The 13248-nt window shown below is 48.6% G+C and overlaps 2 protein-coding genes across 9 annotated transcripts; both read right to left on the minus strand.

Annotated features, from left to right (window-relative positions):
- On the minus strand, window positions 1-4439 carry tsen34 (TSEN34 tRNA splicing endonuclease subunit). 8 transcript variants are annotated; one of them, XM_047594632.1, is made up of 6 exons: window positions 3576-4199; window positions 3360-3455; window positions 2991-3311; window positions 2274-2400; window positions 703-975; window positions 1-394 (listed from the first exon to the last, which is right to left on the minus strand). In XM_047594632.1, the coding sequence occupies exons 3-6, from the start codon at window positions 3276-3278 to the stop codon at window positions 207-209; spliced, it is 876 nt and encodes a 291-aa protein (XP_047450588.1). In that variant the 5' UTR covers window positions 3279-3311; window positions 3360-3455; window positions 3576-4199; the 3' UTR covers window positions 1-206. The 8 variants fall into 8 exon arrangements, with proteins under 8 accessions (XP_047450588.1, XP_047450583.1, XP_047450582.1 ...); XM_047594627.1 differs by adding an exon at window positions 4209-4439 and having other exon boundaries at window positions 2991-4117; XM_047594626.1 differs by adding an exon at window positions 4209-4439 and having other exon boundaries at window positions 2991-4135.
- Window positions 4440-5339: 900 nt separating this feature from the next.
- eif2a (eukaryotic translation initiation factor 2A) lies at window positions 5340-10576 on the minus strand. Its single transcript, XM_047594609.1, has 15 exons — window positions 10449-10576; window positions 9684-9753; window positions 9514-9585; window positions 9326-9444; window positions 9124-9223; window positions 8925-9007; window positions 8634-8707; window positions 8399-8543; window positions 8192-8308; window positions 7959-8115; window positions 7782-7866; window positions 7286-7618; window positions 6956-7195; window positions 6753-6818; window positions 5340-5622 (listed from the first exon to the last, which is right to left on the minus strand). The coding sequence occupies exons 1-15, from the start codon at window positions 10474-10476 to the stop codon at window positions 5563-5565; spliced, it is 1749 nt and encodes a 582-aa protein (XP_047450565.1). The 5' UTR covers window positions 10477-10576; the 3' UTR covers window positions 5340-5562.
- Between the last annotated feature and the right edge of the window lie 2672 nt (window positions 10577-13248).

Genomic DNA, 13248 nt, shown 5'->3' on the forward strand with positions numbered 1-13248 from the left:
CAATAATAATAAAACTTTTATTTGCGTAAACAAATGAAAAAAACACTGCAATCAAATCCACACAAGAAGAAACAGAAATAACCTCAGGAAACAAACAGCAGAAATGTCCTTTGTAGTGGAACCAGTTCCTAAAGAGTCTCCACTGTAATAAACTGCTCAGGACCAACGTCAACGAGATGATGTCTCAGATGTCCCAGGTCCAGATGTTAGACCAGTCCACTCCACTGTAGGGACGTGTATTGGACTTCTCCGTCCATCCCCGGTGAGGACAGCAGGACAGTCTTCTTGACGTTGGAGCCCAGTCGAGCCACAGCGAGGACGTCCAGGAGATGGACAGACTCGTCCAACGTGAGACAGACAGCAATGAAGTGGGCGTGGAAACGCAGAGGGTCACCTGACAGAGACAACTTCCTGTTAGTCTGTGACTGGTCAATGGTCAGGTGACTGGTCAGGTGACTGGTCAGGTGAATGGTCAGGTGAATGGTCAGGTGACTGGTTAATGGTCAGGTGAATGGTTAATGGTCAGGTGACTGGTCAGGTGACTGGTCAGGTGACTGGTCAGGTGAATGGTCAGGTGAATGGTTAATGGTCAGGTGAATGGTGACTGGTCAGGTGACTGGTCAGGTGACTGGTTAATGGTCAGGTGACTGGTCAGGTGACTGGTCAGGTGTGTGTGTGTGATGTATTGATGCAGGGTCTGACCTGGATAAACCAGGAAGTCTCCACCAAACTTCCCTGCTGAGGTCAGGTAGAAGCCCCGCCTTCTCAGGTCTCTGAACACCTGGTACCTGGCGTCGCCGTGGGAACCGTGCTGAGCTCTGATTGGCCAGCTGGCCTCCAGAAAGGCTCGGGCCTCGGGGCAGTAGCTCAGACCGGCCCGGGTGGTGCTGAGCTGGACGGCCAGCGCTGACCGGGGGAAGGTAAAGCTCTGGTCCAGGGCCTGAAGGCGGCTCTTCAGCTCCTCGTCCTCTGGACCTGAGGGGACAGGACACTTAGCGCCATGCGTTAAATAAACACCCCTCACACGACATCACAACATATTACATTCATCATTAACCAGGAACCCTGAGTCCAGCCTTTCAACCTGAAACCTGCTATGCTCATTTCTTACAGTCTGTTTTGACATGTTCTACTCTCTTTCCAACAACATCCTACAACACTCGTTTCTGCCCAGGGTGATGGACGGTTTGGCACGGTTTGGCACGGTATGGCACAGTATGGCACGGTATGGCACAGTGTGGCACAGTATGGCACAGTATGGCATGGTTTGGCACAGTATGGCACAGTATGGCACGGTATGGCAAAGTATGGCACAGTATGGCACAGTATGGCACGGTATGGCACAGTATGGCACAGTATGGGACAGTATGGCACAGTATGGCACGGTGTGGCACAGTATGGCACAGTATGGCACGGTATGGCAGAGTATGGCACGGTTTGGCACAGTATGGCACAGTATGGCACGGTTTGGCACAGTATGGTACGGTATGGCACGGTATGGCACAGTATGGAACGGTTTGGCACAGTATGGCACAGTGTGGCACAGTATGGCACGGTATGGCACAGTATGGCACGGTTTGGCACAGTATGGCACAGTATGGCACAGTGTGGCAAAGTATGGCACGGTTTGGCACAGTATGGCACGGTTTGGCACGGTATGGCACGGTATGGCACAGTATGGCAGAGTATGGCACGGTTTGGCACGGTATGGCACAGTATGGCACAGTATGGCACGGTATGGCACAGTATGGCACGGTTTGGCACAGTATGGCACAGTGTGGCACAGTATGGCACGGTATGGCAAAGTATGGCACGGTATAGCACGGTATAGCAGAGTATGGCACGGTATGGCACGGTTTGGCACAGTATGGCACAGTATGGCACGGTATGGCACAGTATGGCACGGTATGGCACGGTATGGCACAGTATGGCACGGTTTGGCACAGTATGGCACAGTGTGGCACAGTATGGCACGGTTTGGCACAGTATGGCACAGTATGGCACGGTTTGGCACAGTATGGCACAGTATGGCACGGTATGGCACAGTATGGCACGGTTTGGCACAGTATGGCACGGTTTGGCACAGTGTGGCACAGTATGGCACAGTATGGCACGGTATAGCAGAGTATGGCACGGTTTGGCACGGTATGGCACAGTATGGCACAGTGTGGCACAGTTTGGCACGGTTTGGCACGGTATGGCACGTGTCACTGTGTTTGTGTTGATTATGAATCAGGTAAGGACGAATCCTGTCGTCATGGTAACACTCTCACCGGTATGTGATGATGTCATAGCTCGAAGCAGTGATGACTTCCTGTCCTTCAGGGCGAGGACACTCTGCTCCTCAAAACTCCTCCTCTGCTCCTCCTCATACTGACGGAGCTCCGCCCCCCCACCGCCCTGACAGCATCAACGAATGAAACACAGTTCATCAGTCTGGTTATAATCTGGTTATACTGTTTATAATCTGGTTATACTCTGTTTATACTCTGTTCATAATCTGGTTATAATCTGGTTATACTCTGGTTATACTCTGTTCATAATCTGGTTATAATCTGTTTATAATCTGGTTATAATATGGTTATACTGTGGTTATAATCTGGTTATAATATGGTTATACTGTGGTTATAATCTGGTTATAATCTGGTAATACTCTGGTTATAATCTGGTTATAATCTGGTTATACTGGTTATAATCTGGTTATACTCTGGTTATAATCTGGTTATAATCTGGTTATACTTTGGTTATAATCTGGTTATAATCTGATTATAATCTGGTTATACTCTGGTTATAATCTGGTTATAATCTGATTATAGTCTGGTAATACTCTGGTTATAATCTGGTTATACTCTGGTTATATTCTGGTTATATTCTGATTATAATCTGGTTATACTCTGGTTATATTCTGGTTATATTCTGATTATAATCTGGTTATAGTCTGGTTATAATCTGGTTATATTCTGATTATAATCTGGTTATAATCTGGTTACCTGGCAGCGGTCCGGCATGGCGGCAGCGGCGTGTTCCTCCGTTAGCATCCTCTCTTCTTCGGGCAGTAGTAGGAGGGGTCGTCCCATTCGTCCGTTCTGTCGCGGTGTTCGAGGAAGTGAACCCAGCAGCGCCCCCACCAGGCCACGCCCCCTCACTGCCTTCATGTCCTCCACCCGCCACAGCAGGGGGGCGGAGCCACAGAGACTCAGCGCCACCACAGCAGACTCCTCCTCCTCTTCCTTTTCCTCGCGGTCTCGGAGCTCCTCCATCTGATCTGATCCAGTCATGAACCGTTCAGAGACCAACACCTGGACCAACACCTGGTTTAAAGCCTGGACCAACACCTGGTTTAAAGCCTGGACCAACACCTGGTTTAAAGCCTGGACCAACACCTGGTTTAAAGTCTGGACCAACACCTGGTTTAAAGCCTGGACCAACACCTGGTTTAAAGTCTGGACCAACACCTGGACCAACACCTGGTTTAAAGTCTGGACCAACACCTGGACCAACACCTGGACCAACACCTGGTTTAAAGCCTGGACCAACACCTGGTTTAAAGCCTGGACCAACACCTGGACCAACACCTGGTTTAAAGCCTGGACCAACACCTGGTTTAAGACCTGGACCCGTTTGGCCTCTAAACTGCTCCTAGAGGCCAAACTCTTTCCTCTCCAAAGAAGATTATATCAAAATCCTGATGTTTTCTCAGAGTTTCCCTCCAGGTTGTTCCTGGATGGAGATGAAGATGAAGAAAGGTTCCTACAGAAGGTTCTGCAGTGAGATGTGATGGGAGCAGGGAGGAGAACTTTAAGAGGTTCAGGAGTTTCTGAAGCAGAAGGGTCCCGTTCTATGGACATTAGCATCAGAAGCTTTTAGGATCAATGAAATGATGCCTCATACGTAGCAACGGGCTCAACCACAGCTCCTCACTGACACCTCCTCATTACCACCTCCTCACTGACATCACAGCTCCTGTCCTGGAGTCACTCCTCAGACCAGACTCCTCTAGGCTCAGATAGGAGCTACACCAGAGGACCTGGACCTGGACCTGGAGGAGGACCTGGACCTGGAGGAGGACCTGGACCCGGACCTGGAGGAAGACCTGGACCTGGAGGAGGACCTGGACCTGGAGGAGGACCTGGACCTGGAGGAGGACGGGTCCACGTCGGTAAGAAATGGTTCGACCCGATTACCGATAACGTTGATTATTTATTTACCTGTTGCACGTGTCTCCGCTCACACCGGCTGTAAACTCCAGAACCAACCCGGAAGAGAAGAGCAGAGGTGTCGTGGATTTACTCACCGCCACTCCGCGGCAGAGGAGGCGGGGCTTAACGAGCTCTTTTTTCTTTTAAGGTAATAACAAACGAAGCGTTAACGTGACATACATTCAAGGGGACGGACATAACACTAGTAACTAATATTAAATTAAAACACACAACCAGGAAACAATCGGCACTGGAAATAAATAAATAAATATCAACCATTGCACAAGCCCCGCCCACTAGAGAGAAAGCAGAGGAAGAAACAAACACACACGCGGAGGCGGCAGCCAATCACAGCACAGAGAGCACTGACAGGAAGTGCGTCATATGTTATTTAGTTTTTAAGTTTTATTCTTTTTAGTTTCACTATAACTGACAGATTCTGTTTTAATTGATTCACTTTTTTATATTTACACAAACATTAATAATTCATCTGTTCCTGTTTATGTCATTGTTATTATATGTCGTATTGTAGACAGACAGACAGACGGACAGAGGGACAGAGGGACAGACAGACAGACAGAAGGACGGAGGGACAGACAGACAGAAGGACAGGGATAGACAGGGATAGACAGGGACAGACAGACAGAAGGACAGACAGAGGGACAGACAGACAGACAGACAGAAGGACAGAGGGACTTACAGAGGGACAGACAGACAGACAGACAGACAGAAGGACAGACAGGGACAAACAGACAGAGGGACAGACAGACAGAAACAGACAGAGGGACAGACAGACAGAGGGACAGACAGAAAGACAGACAGACAGACAGAAGGACAGACGGACAGAGGGACAGACAGACAGAAGGACAGGGATAGACAGGGATAGACAGGGACAGACAGACAGGGATAGACAGGGACAGACAGACAGACAGACAGAAGGACAGAGGGACTTACAGAGGGACAGACAGACAGACAGACAGAAGGACAGACAGGGACAAACAGACAGAGGGACAGACAGACAGACAGACAGGGACAAACAGACAGAGGGACAGACAGAGACAGACAGACAGAGGGACAGACAGAGGGACAGACAGACAGAGACAGACAGAGGGACAGAGTCAAATAAAACCGGACGCTGGGAGTTTTTCAGACTTTTATTCTGGAAGGAACACTGTACATGCGTTGCATAGCAACAGGCGGCAATGACTCCTGTGACTCCCGTTTCCCAGAATGCCTCTGGACCATCAGTCAGCTCATCACTGCAGAGGCCTGTCCATCACACTGCTAAGCCCCGCCCCTAAACTTCCACCGTGGCGGAATGGGGGCGTGGCCTGATGTAATGTTGGGTAGGGGGCGTGGCCTGTCACAGCTTCAGCTCCTGCAGCTCCTTGAGCAGCTGTTGCTCCTTCTGAACCTTCTCCAGCTGTTTGTCACATTTACAGACACGTCATCAGTGAATAAATGTGTTCGTTCTGGGGCTGGACGGTTTCCTGGTTCATCCTGAACACGTTATCATATAAATGTTTAATATAGCGGCTGATTCCACAGACCGGAAACACTGTCTAAACTCACATGGTGCGACTGCGTCACAGTGACAAGACCATGAAAACAGTTCTGTGGGTTTTTAGGGTGAATGTTCCCGATTTCAACAACCTTCCTTCCTCCAAAGCTTTTCCCCGATAATGTCCCAAATTTAAGTGTTTTATGAACTTTCAAAGAGATTCGTAATCTATGAGCAGACGAGGTGAAGGCTCCTCTGCTTAATCATCATCCAATCAGAAAAGAGTATTAGTCGTCGTGTCTGAAGGTTTTTCCTAAACGCCTTAAACAACTGGACCAGAGACTCTGAGAACTGGAGAAGCTACTCGGATGAAACGTCTTCCAGAATCTCCACGGGTCCAGTTCAGGCTCCTACCTTCCAGTCTGTGATCTGGTAATGACTTCATCACTTCATTTATCATTATCATTATTATTATTATTTTCTTATTAAAGTCCAGGAACCATGCAGGATATTGGCTTATGAATCATGGTCAGTTATTTTCACTTCAGAACACATTGTGAAAAAAATACTGCGCTTTACATTTTTGTTGGTACCGTCCAGCCCTGATTCATTCATTCATAAATGATAAAAAATAAACCTGGATAAACTTCTAGAAGAAATACCAAGTCCAGAACTAACGGACTAAAAACCAGCTTCTACCCACGTCCACGTCCCCTGAAACAACCCCCAGATTTATGTTCAGGTTTATTCCCAGTCCACCTACATTTAATGGAAACACTGGCACTAAAATACACATCATGTCCTGTATCGTTTCAATCTTTACTGTTTTAAATGCTGCAATTTTTCCTTCTTTGTACTAGTTCCATTCACTTCTCTGCTCGTATTTTATTGTGTGTAGCTGCTGTAGTTTTTATCTTTATTCTGCTATAGTTTCTATTTATTGTTTATGAACCAAAGAGCTGCCAAACTGTATTTTGTTTTTCTTCCACCAGACAATAAAAACCTGAATGAATTAAAAAAAAAAATAAACGAATAAATAAATAAATCTCCACCTGGTTCTTCTGGAGAACTTTTCCTGCCGCCTGCTGCTCCTTCAGCTCCTCAATGGCCTTAAGTTTCTGCAACACAGCGACAACATTCAGACGGGAACCAATCACAGCCCAGAGCTCCGACCAATCACAGCCCAGAGCTCCGACCAATCACAGCCCAGAGCTCCGACCAATCACAGCCCAGAGCTCTGCCCCCTCTACCTCACCTTCTTCAGGTTCTTGATCTTCTTGTCCATCTCAGGGTCACCGCTGCTCGCCTCTGATTGGCTGCTGCTGACAGGGGCAGGTCCAGGAGTGGAGGCGGAGCCAGGCGAGGGGGCGGAGCCGGGGTCAGGTTTCAGCTCCTTTGAAGCTTTCTTCGCTTCTCGTTTCCTCTGATTCTTCAGAGCTGATTTGGACAAAGACTTTTCTCCAGGACGGAGGTCCTGAGGAGGCTCGTCCTCATGCTGGGAGACGGGGGGACAGAGACAGACACAAAGATCAGTGATGTCACTGGTGATGTCATTGGTGATCAGCCGACCAAACAGGAAACTCACCAGTTTTCCGCTGCTTGTGGGGGGGAGGTGTCTGAGAGCTGGTGGGCGGTATGCCTGAGTGGGTGGAGCCTGCGTGGTCCCCAGCTGATTGGCCGGGGCCTGGTACCTGATTGGCCGCTCCGGGAAGCTGCCTTCAGGGAACGGCTGCCATCGGACCTCCCACAGCTCTGAGCCGGCACCGGCCTCCCACTGGTGCAGAACGGCGCCAGAGTAGTGCCACACCTTAAACCCGTTACTGACCCGGAGCCGGGGCGAGCAGGTCGCCGTGACGACGTGCTCGCCATCGGGACACCACGAGAAATGAGTGGCGTCTGGAGCCTGAGGTTTAGACACCTGAATGGGGAGGAGTCAGACTGTGAGGTCGTGGGGGAGGAGTCAGACGGCGAGGTCGTGGGGGAGGAGTCAGACAGTGAGGTCGTGGGGGAGGAGTCAGACGGCGAGGTCGTGGGGGAGGAGTCAGACAGTGAGGTCGTGGGGGAGGAGTCAGATGTCTCACCTGTTTGTACTTCTTGACGTCCCACACCTCCATCTGTCCCCTCAGGTTCCCGAAGCCGGCCAGGACCAGGAGGTGTCCCTGAGGACTGGAGACAGGACGATTAGACAGACCTGTCCTCAGAGACAGGTCTCAGGTGGGCCTTCTCTCACCTGTAGTAGGCGGAGTTTGGTGTCTCACCTGTAGTAGGCGGAGTTTCTGGGTCCAGTCCCGAAGTCGAACACCGGGTCACATTTGAGGTTGAAGACGGTGGCTTTAGCCGGCATGAAGCCGTAGACCACACAGAACTCTGTGGAGCTGGGACTCCACGCCACGTCATAGATGGGCCCGCCCTTCGCTAACGAGACGCATCAATTAGTCCCCACCCATCACTGACCATTCATTATTCATTAGTCATCACTGATTAGTCTCACCCAGCTGGACCACGGCCGTCTCTCCGTTCACCGACAGGTAATGAAGCGTCTGCTCGCCGTAGTACGACGCTCCACTTTTATCCACCTCAGTGCTCGCTGTCACCAGAACTGCAGAGGCTGAACAACAACCACAACACAGCTGATCACCAGCTGATCACCAGCTGATCACCAGCTGTTCACACTGATCAGAGATTGATGAGTCGGTACCTCTCCTGTTCCACTGCATGCTGACTCTGTCGGCTTTGAAGAAACTCTTGTTGGCCAGCGCTGCCGTTGGACCCCCCAGCACCGGGTACTGGTAGAGACGGACAAAGGATGGAGCTCCTTTACTGCCGGGGACGTAGACCGCTACCTGCAGGGGACGGACAGGACGGACAGGTGAGATAGGTTCAGAGAGACACCTGTGTGTGTTGGATGGGGGGGGAAGGGGGCGGGGTCTCACCTTGCTGGGTTGACCTCCAGGTGACAAAGAAAAGTCTGACACCTTCTGCATGTGGAGCTTATTGGCGATGGAGTCTGGAAGGAGGAGGATAAAATGAGTCAACCAACCAGTCAACCAGCCAACCACTCATCCAACCAGTCAACCAGTCAACCAACCAACCGACCAACCAACCAGTCAACCAACCAACCACTCATCCAACCAACCAGTCATCCAACCAACCAGTCATCCAACCAACCGACCAACCAACCAACCAGTCAACCAGTCATTCATCCAACCAGTCAGGTTTCTTACTGAAGTCGTTGTTCTCGTAGAAGTGGAGTTCGTTGCTAACGCTCCTCACTGAGATCTTCTCATCTTCAGACCAGCTGGGACACCTGCAGATCAACCAACCATCAACCATCAACCAACAAACAATCAAACTATAAATCAGTCATCAAACCATCAATCAGCCATCAATCATTCAACCAATCAGGTGCGAGCTGGCGCTGACCAGGCGTCGACCTTCTTCTGATACAGAGCTTTGATCAGTCGTCCACTCTCCACGTCCCACAGCTGGAGGTTAGCGTCCCCCTGAGGACAGTCCTGGGTCTCTGGCAAAGAGACAGAGAAACACTGATCAGTTCATCATTGATCGTCTCTCTACCCCCCCCCCCCCCCCCCCCCCCCATCCCCCCTCCACCCCCCTCCCTTACTGCTGTACGGTTGCCAGGTAACCAGGATGTTGTTGAGAGGAGAAAACTCCAAGAAAGTCGTCTTTGGGAGGTCGAAGGTCGACACCACTGAGGCGTCTGACGTCCTGACCACAGAGATGCTGGTGGAGACAGACAGACAGGTGAGACATAAAGGTGATCATCAGTGACATCATCAATATGAGACGTACTTGTGTCCATTGCACCAACTGAACAACTTCCCGTCTCTGCTGAAGGTCAAACACCTGCTGACCCGAGAGTCCCTGGAAGACAAGAGCGGGATGTTGTTTACTGACGTTTGTTTGTTTGTTTACTGATGTTTGTTTGTTTACTGATGTTTGTTTGTTTGTTGTTTGTTTACCTGTGGAAGGCTGAGTGCTGTTCACACTGGGGGGGTCCACAGAGAAGAGACGTTCCATCTGATCCACGAACTGACACATAGACAAGAGTTAATTAACACAACAACACAACAACAATCAGTAATTATCAATAGTAATTAACGATACGTAATAACCATTATCATCATCAATAACAGGTCAATATAATCAGTTAGTTATTGAATAAAACGGAGTTTGGTGTAAAGTGATTTGTCTCTCGTGACGGACCTCGTCAAGAAAAGTATGGATTTAACGTGTCCGTGTCTCCAGCTGATTAAACCTTCACAATGAACTTTCCCGGACTTTCTCTTAGAACCAACCCGTGTTACGTCACACTTCGGCATACGGAACGCGTTTCTAATTGGATCCGAACCGTCCAGAACCAGACCGTCATCGACTTCAACTGAGCTGTGACTAAGACTCTGGAACTTTAAGGAGGTGAACTGTGTAGAAAACAACCAGATTATAACTGGTTGATTAATGCCGAGTGCACCTCAAGACTTTAAACGTCTGACTACGGTCTGTGGTTTAGCTTCGCGGTCTGCGGGTGTTTGCAGAGATCAGATCAATCAGAATTTAACAGATTTTCTACGGACTTCGGTTGAACGTTAGGACGTCTCAGTGACGCTGGCCGCTTATTGGCTGATATCTGACTCTGAGAAAGCGGCTCCACGACACGTCGGCCTGAAAACTCCGGACGAGAAAAGGAGAAAAGGAGAAAAGAGCTGAAAGGAGCTGAAATCACGCACCTGCCAACAGAGGGACGGGGGGCGCCATTTTTACGTGTGTCGGAAGAGGAAAGTAGCGTCCCGGAAATACGTCAAAGCAGTAGGAGGCGGGAAACCCAGTGCCACGTCAGCAGAGACGTCGATTAAAAAGTAAACTTTAAATTAATTAATCGATCGATCGATCGATGATCGATACACGTGATCACTCCTGTCTCACTCACCGCGATTAAAAACGAGAAAATGTCCATTTATAAAAAACCGGACTTGAATTTAAAGTTGCGGCAATTCAACCGGAAATGACTGGTTTTCCGTTTTCGAAATAAAATTAAATTAATGTAACATCTTTCTTAAACGTTCTTTAACATCTTAATAATTGTATATTTATATATGCAAAGGTCCGAATTCAGTTGAAATTATGTTGTATGATGTTTATTAAAAACTAGTTCAGTTTTTTAAATAATTGAAACAGTCAGAAGTCAAGAAAAGACAGAAAAAAATACTAATAACGATTAGGTTGTAATGAAAAGATCAAGATTAGATTTATTTATTTATTTATTTACGACGAGTTCGGTGTCCAGTAGCTTCATCACATAGAAACAGACCAGCCTTCGTTCAAGAATTCAACACGTTTAACAATGACGCCGTTTCGGATTTCATTTTGAAAGAGCAAACAGGAAGTTTTATTTTGGCAGGTGATGACTTTACCCGTGAGTCTGCGCGGTCTGTGGGCGGGGCCAGACCCAGAGAGGGGAGGGGCCTCTTCTTTTTGATACGTCGACAAACGGGAGAGTTGATTCAGTGTAAAGACAGCGAGGAGGAGAGAGCGAGAGGAGAGAAACTCAGAAACAAACAAACAAATAAACAAAAAACAACCAACAACCGAAGAAAAAAGAAGAAGACAAGATGGTGGCCAAGCAGAGGATCCGCATGGCGAACGAGAAACACAGCAAGAACATCACTCTCCGAGGAAATGTGGCCAAGTCAACGGTGAGTCCCGAACAGCTGCTGAATCAACCTGATCAGCTGATCGATCAACCTGATCAGCTGATCGATCAAACTCGCGTCGACAGAGGAACCAATCAGCTGCTTCATGTTACCATATGACAGGGGGTCGCTGATCAAACAGGCCCATCAGCCAATCAGATCGATCAGAGTGATCACATGATCAGATCAGTAACGTCATTAATGTTTGTTTCAGAGGAACCTGGTGGAAGAAAAAGGCGTCGGACCGTGGCTGCTGGCACTCTTCATCTTCGTGGTGTGTGGATCAGGTCAGTCCTCCTCTTCTTCCTCCTCCTTCTCCTCCTCCTCCTTCTCCTCCTGCTCCTCCTTCTTCTCCTCCTTTTCTACTTCCTTCTCCTCCTTCTCCTCCTTCTCCTCCTCTTCTCCTCCTGCTCCTCCTTCTTCTCCTCCTCCTCTTCTTCCTTCTCCTCCTTCTCCTCCTCTTCTTCCTCCTTTTCTTCCTCCTCTTCTTCCTCTTCCTCCTTCTCCTCCTGCTCCTTCTCCTCCTCCTCCTCCTTCTCCTCCTTTTCTTCCTCCTTTTCTTCTCCTGTGATTCAATCATTGATCATGTTCACTGAGCATTTGAATCAGATTCTGTTTTTTGTATTTATATTTCTTCTTTTGTTGAAAACAAAGATAAAACTAATTTCACAGTCAGAAAAGAATTTTATTTAACCCTGAGGGTCAATAAGAAGCAACGAGTGGCACATGAACTGAAGGAGCAGGAGAAGACAAACAAACAACAAACAGAACAGTGGTAAAAGCAGCAGGATGTGTTGATAGTGTCAGTGACAGAATCAGTGGATCCTGTGGAGGAAACAAGTATCTACAAAGAGTCAAGATATAAAGTCAATATGAAATAAATAAATGAATATGACATGAATGTGAGGTTATTTCACATTATATTAAAGTCACGTGGCTTTAACCTGATGGGAAACGACCGATAGTAAACACCTGGTGTTTAAACGTGTTATCTGAGCTCAGACCGGACAAAGGTCGCCAGCGAGCAGACGTCTCACTCTCTGAAACAAAAAGAAGAAGTGAGGTTTTAGCTCCAGAGTCCGGAGTCTGACTCTGTTTCACCTGGGTCCTGGTTTGGTTTCAATCTTTCCAGCTCAACCTCACATTTAAGACTTTACAGTTATTTTTAACGCATTGGGCCTAAAACCAGACTGAACCATCAGATCCAGCAGGAACAAACATGTTGAACCAACCATTTCTAGAACTTAGAATCTAAATAACCTCTGTTCTGTCCGGAGGGTTCAGGTTAGTTTATCAATCAGCTGATCAGTGACCCCCCCCCCCCCACACACACACAGAGGTTGTGAGTGAATGTTTGGTTCATAAACTGATTGTGTGTTGTGTTTGCAGCCATCTTCCAGATCATCCAGAGCATCAGGATGGGAATGTAGACCGAAGCCCCAGAGGGCGGGGCCACGCTGAAGGAGGAGGAGCCACAAACCCTGACGTCAGCAGACCCCCCCCACCACTGAAACATTCCTGAACTCTGACAGGCTGCTGTCACCTGCCTATGAACTAAGTCCTGCCCCTGAAGCCCCGCCCCCAGACCCACCTGTGTTTCACTCTGTGCCTTCCTGTGTTTACCTGAGCTTTAGCCCCGCCCCCTCGTCAGTGTGACAGGGGGAGGAAGCGACATGAAGGTGTTTATAATGTGTGGAGGTGTAGACAGGTGAGCCTGCACCGTGTGGAGACTCACCTGACCATCAACAAAGATCAATAAAGTTTCTGTTTGAACGACGACAAATCCGGTCTGAGTCTGTGGCGGGAAAAAAGCAGAGACACCATCGGCCTCTGCGAA

The sequence above is a fragment of the Mugil cephalus genome, chromosome 9, assembly GCF_022458985.1.
Source record: "Mugil cephalus isolate CIBA_MC_2020 chromosome 9, CIBA_Mcephalus_1.1, whole genome shotgun sequence".
Classification (NCBI taxonomy): domain Eukaryota; kingdom Metazoa; phylum Chordata; class Actinopteri; order Mugiliformes; family Mugilidae; genus Mugil; species Mugil cephalus.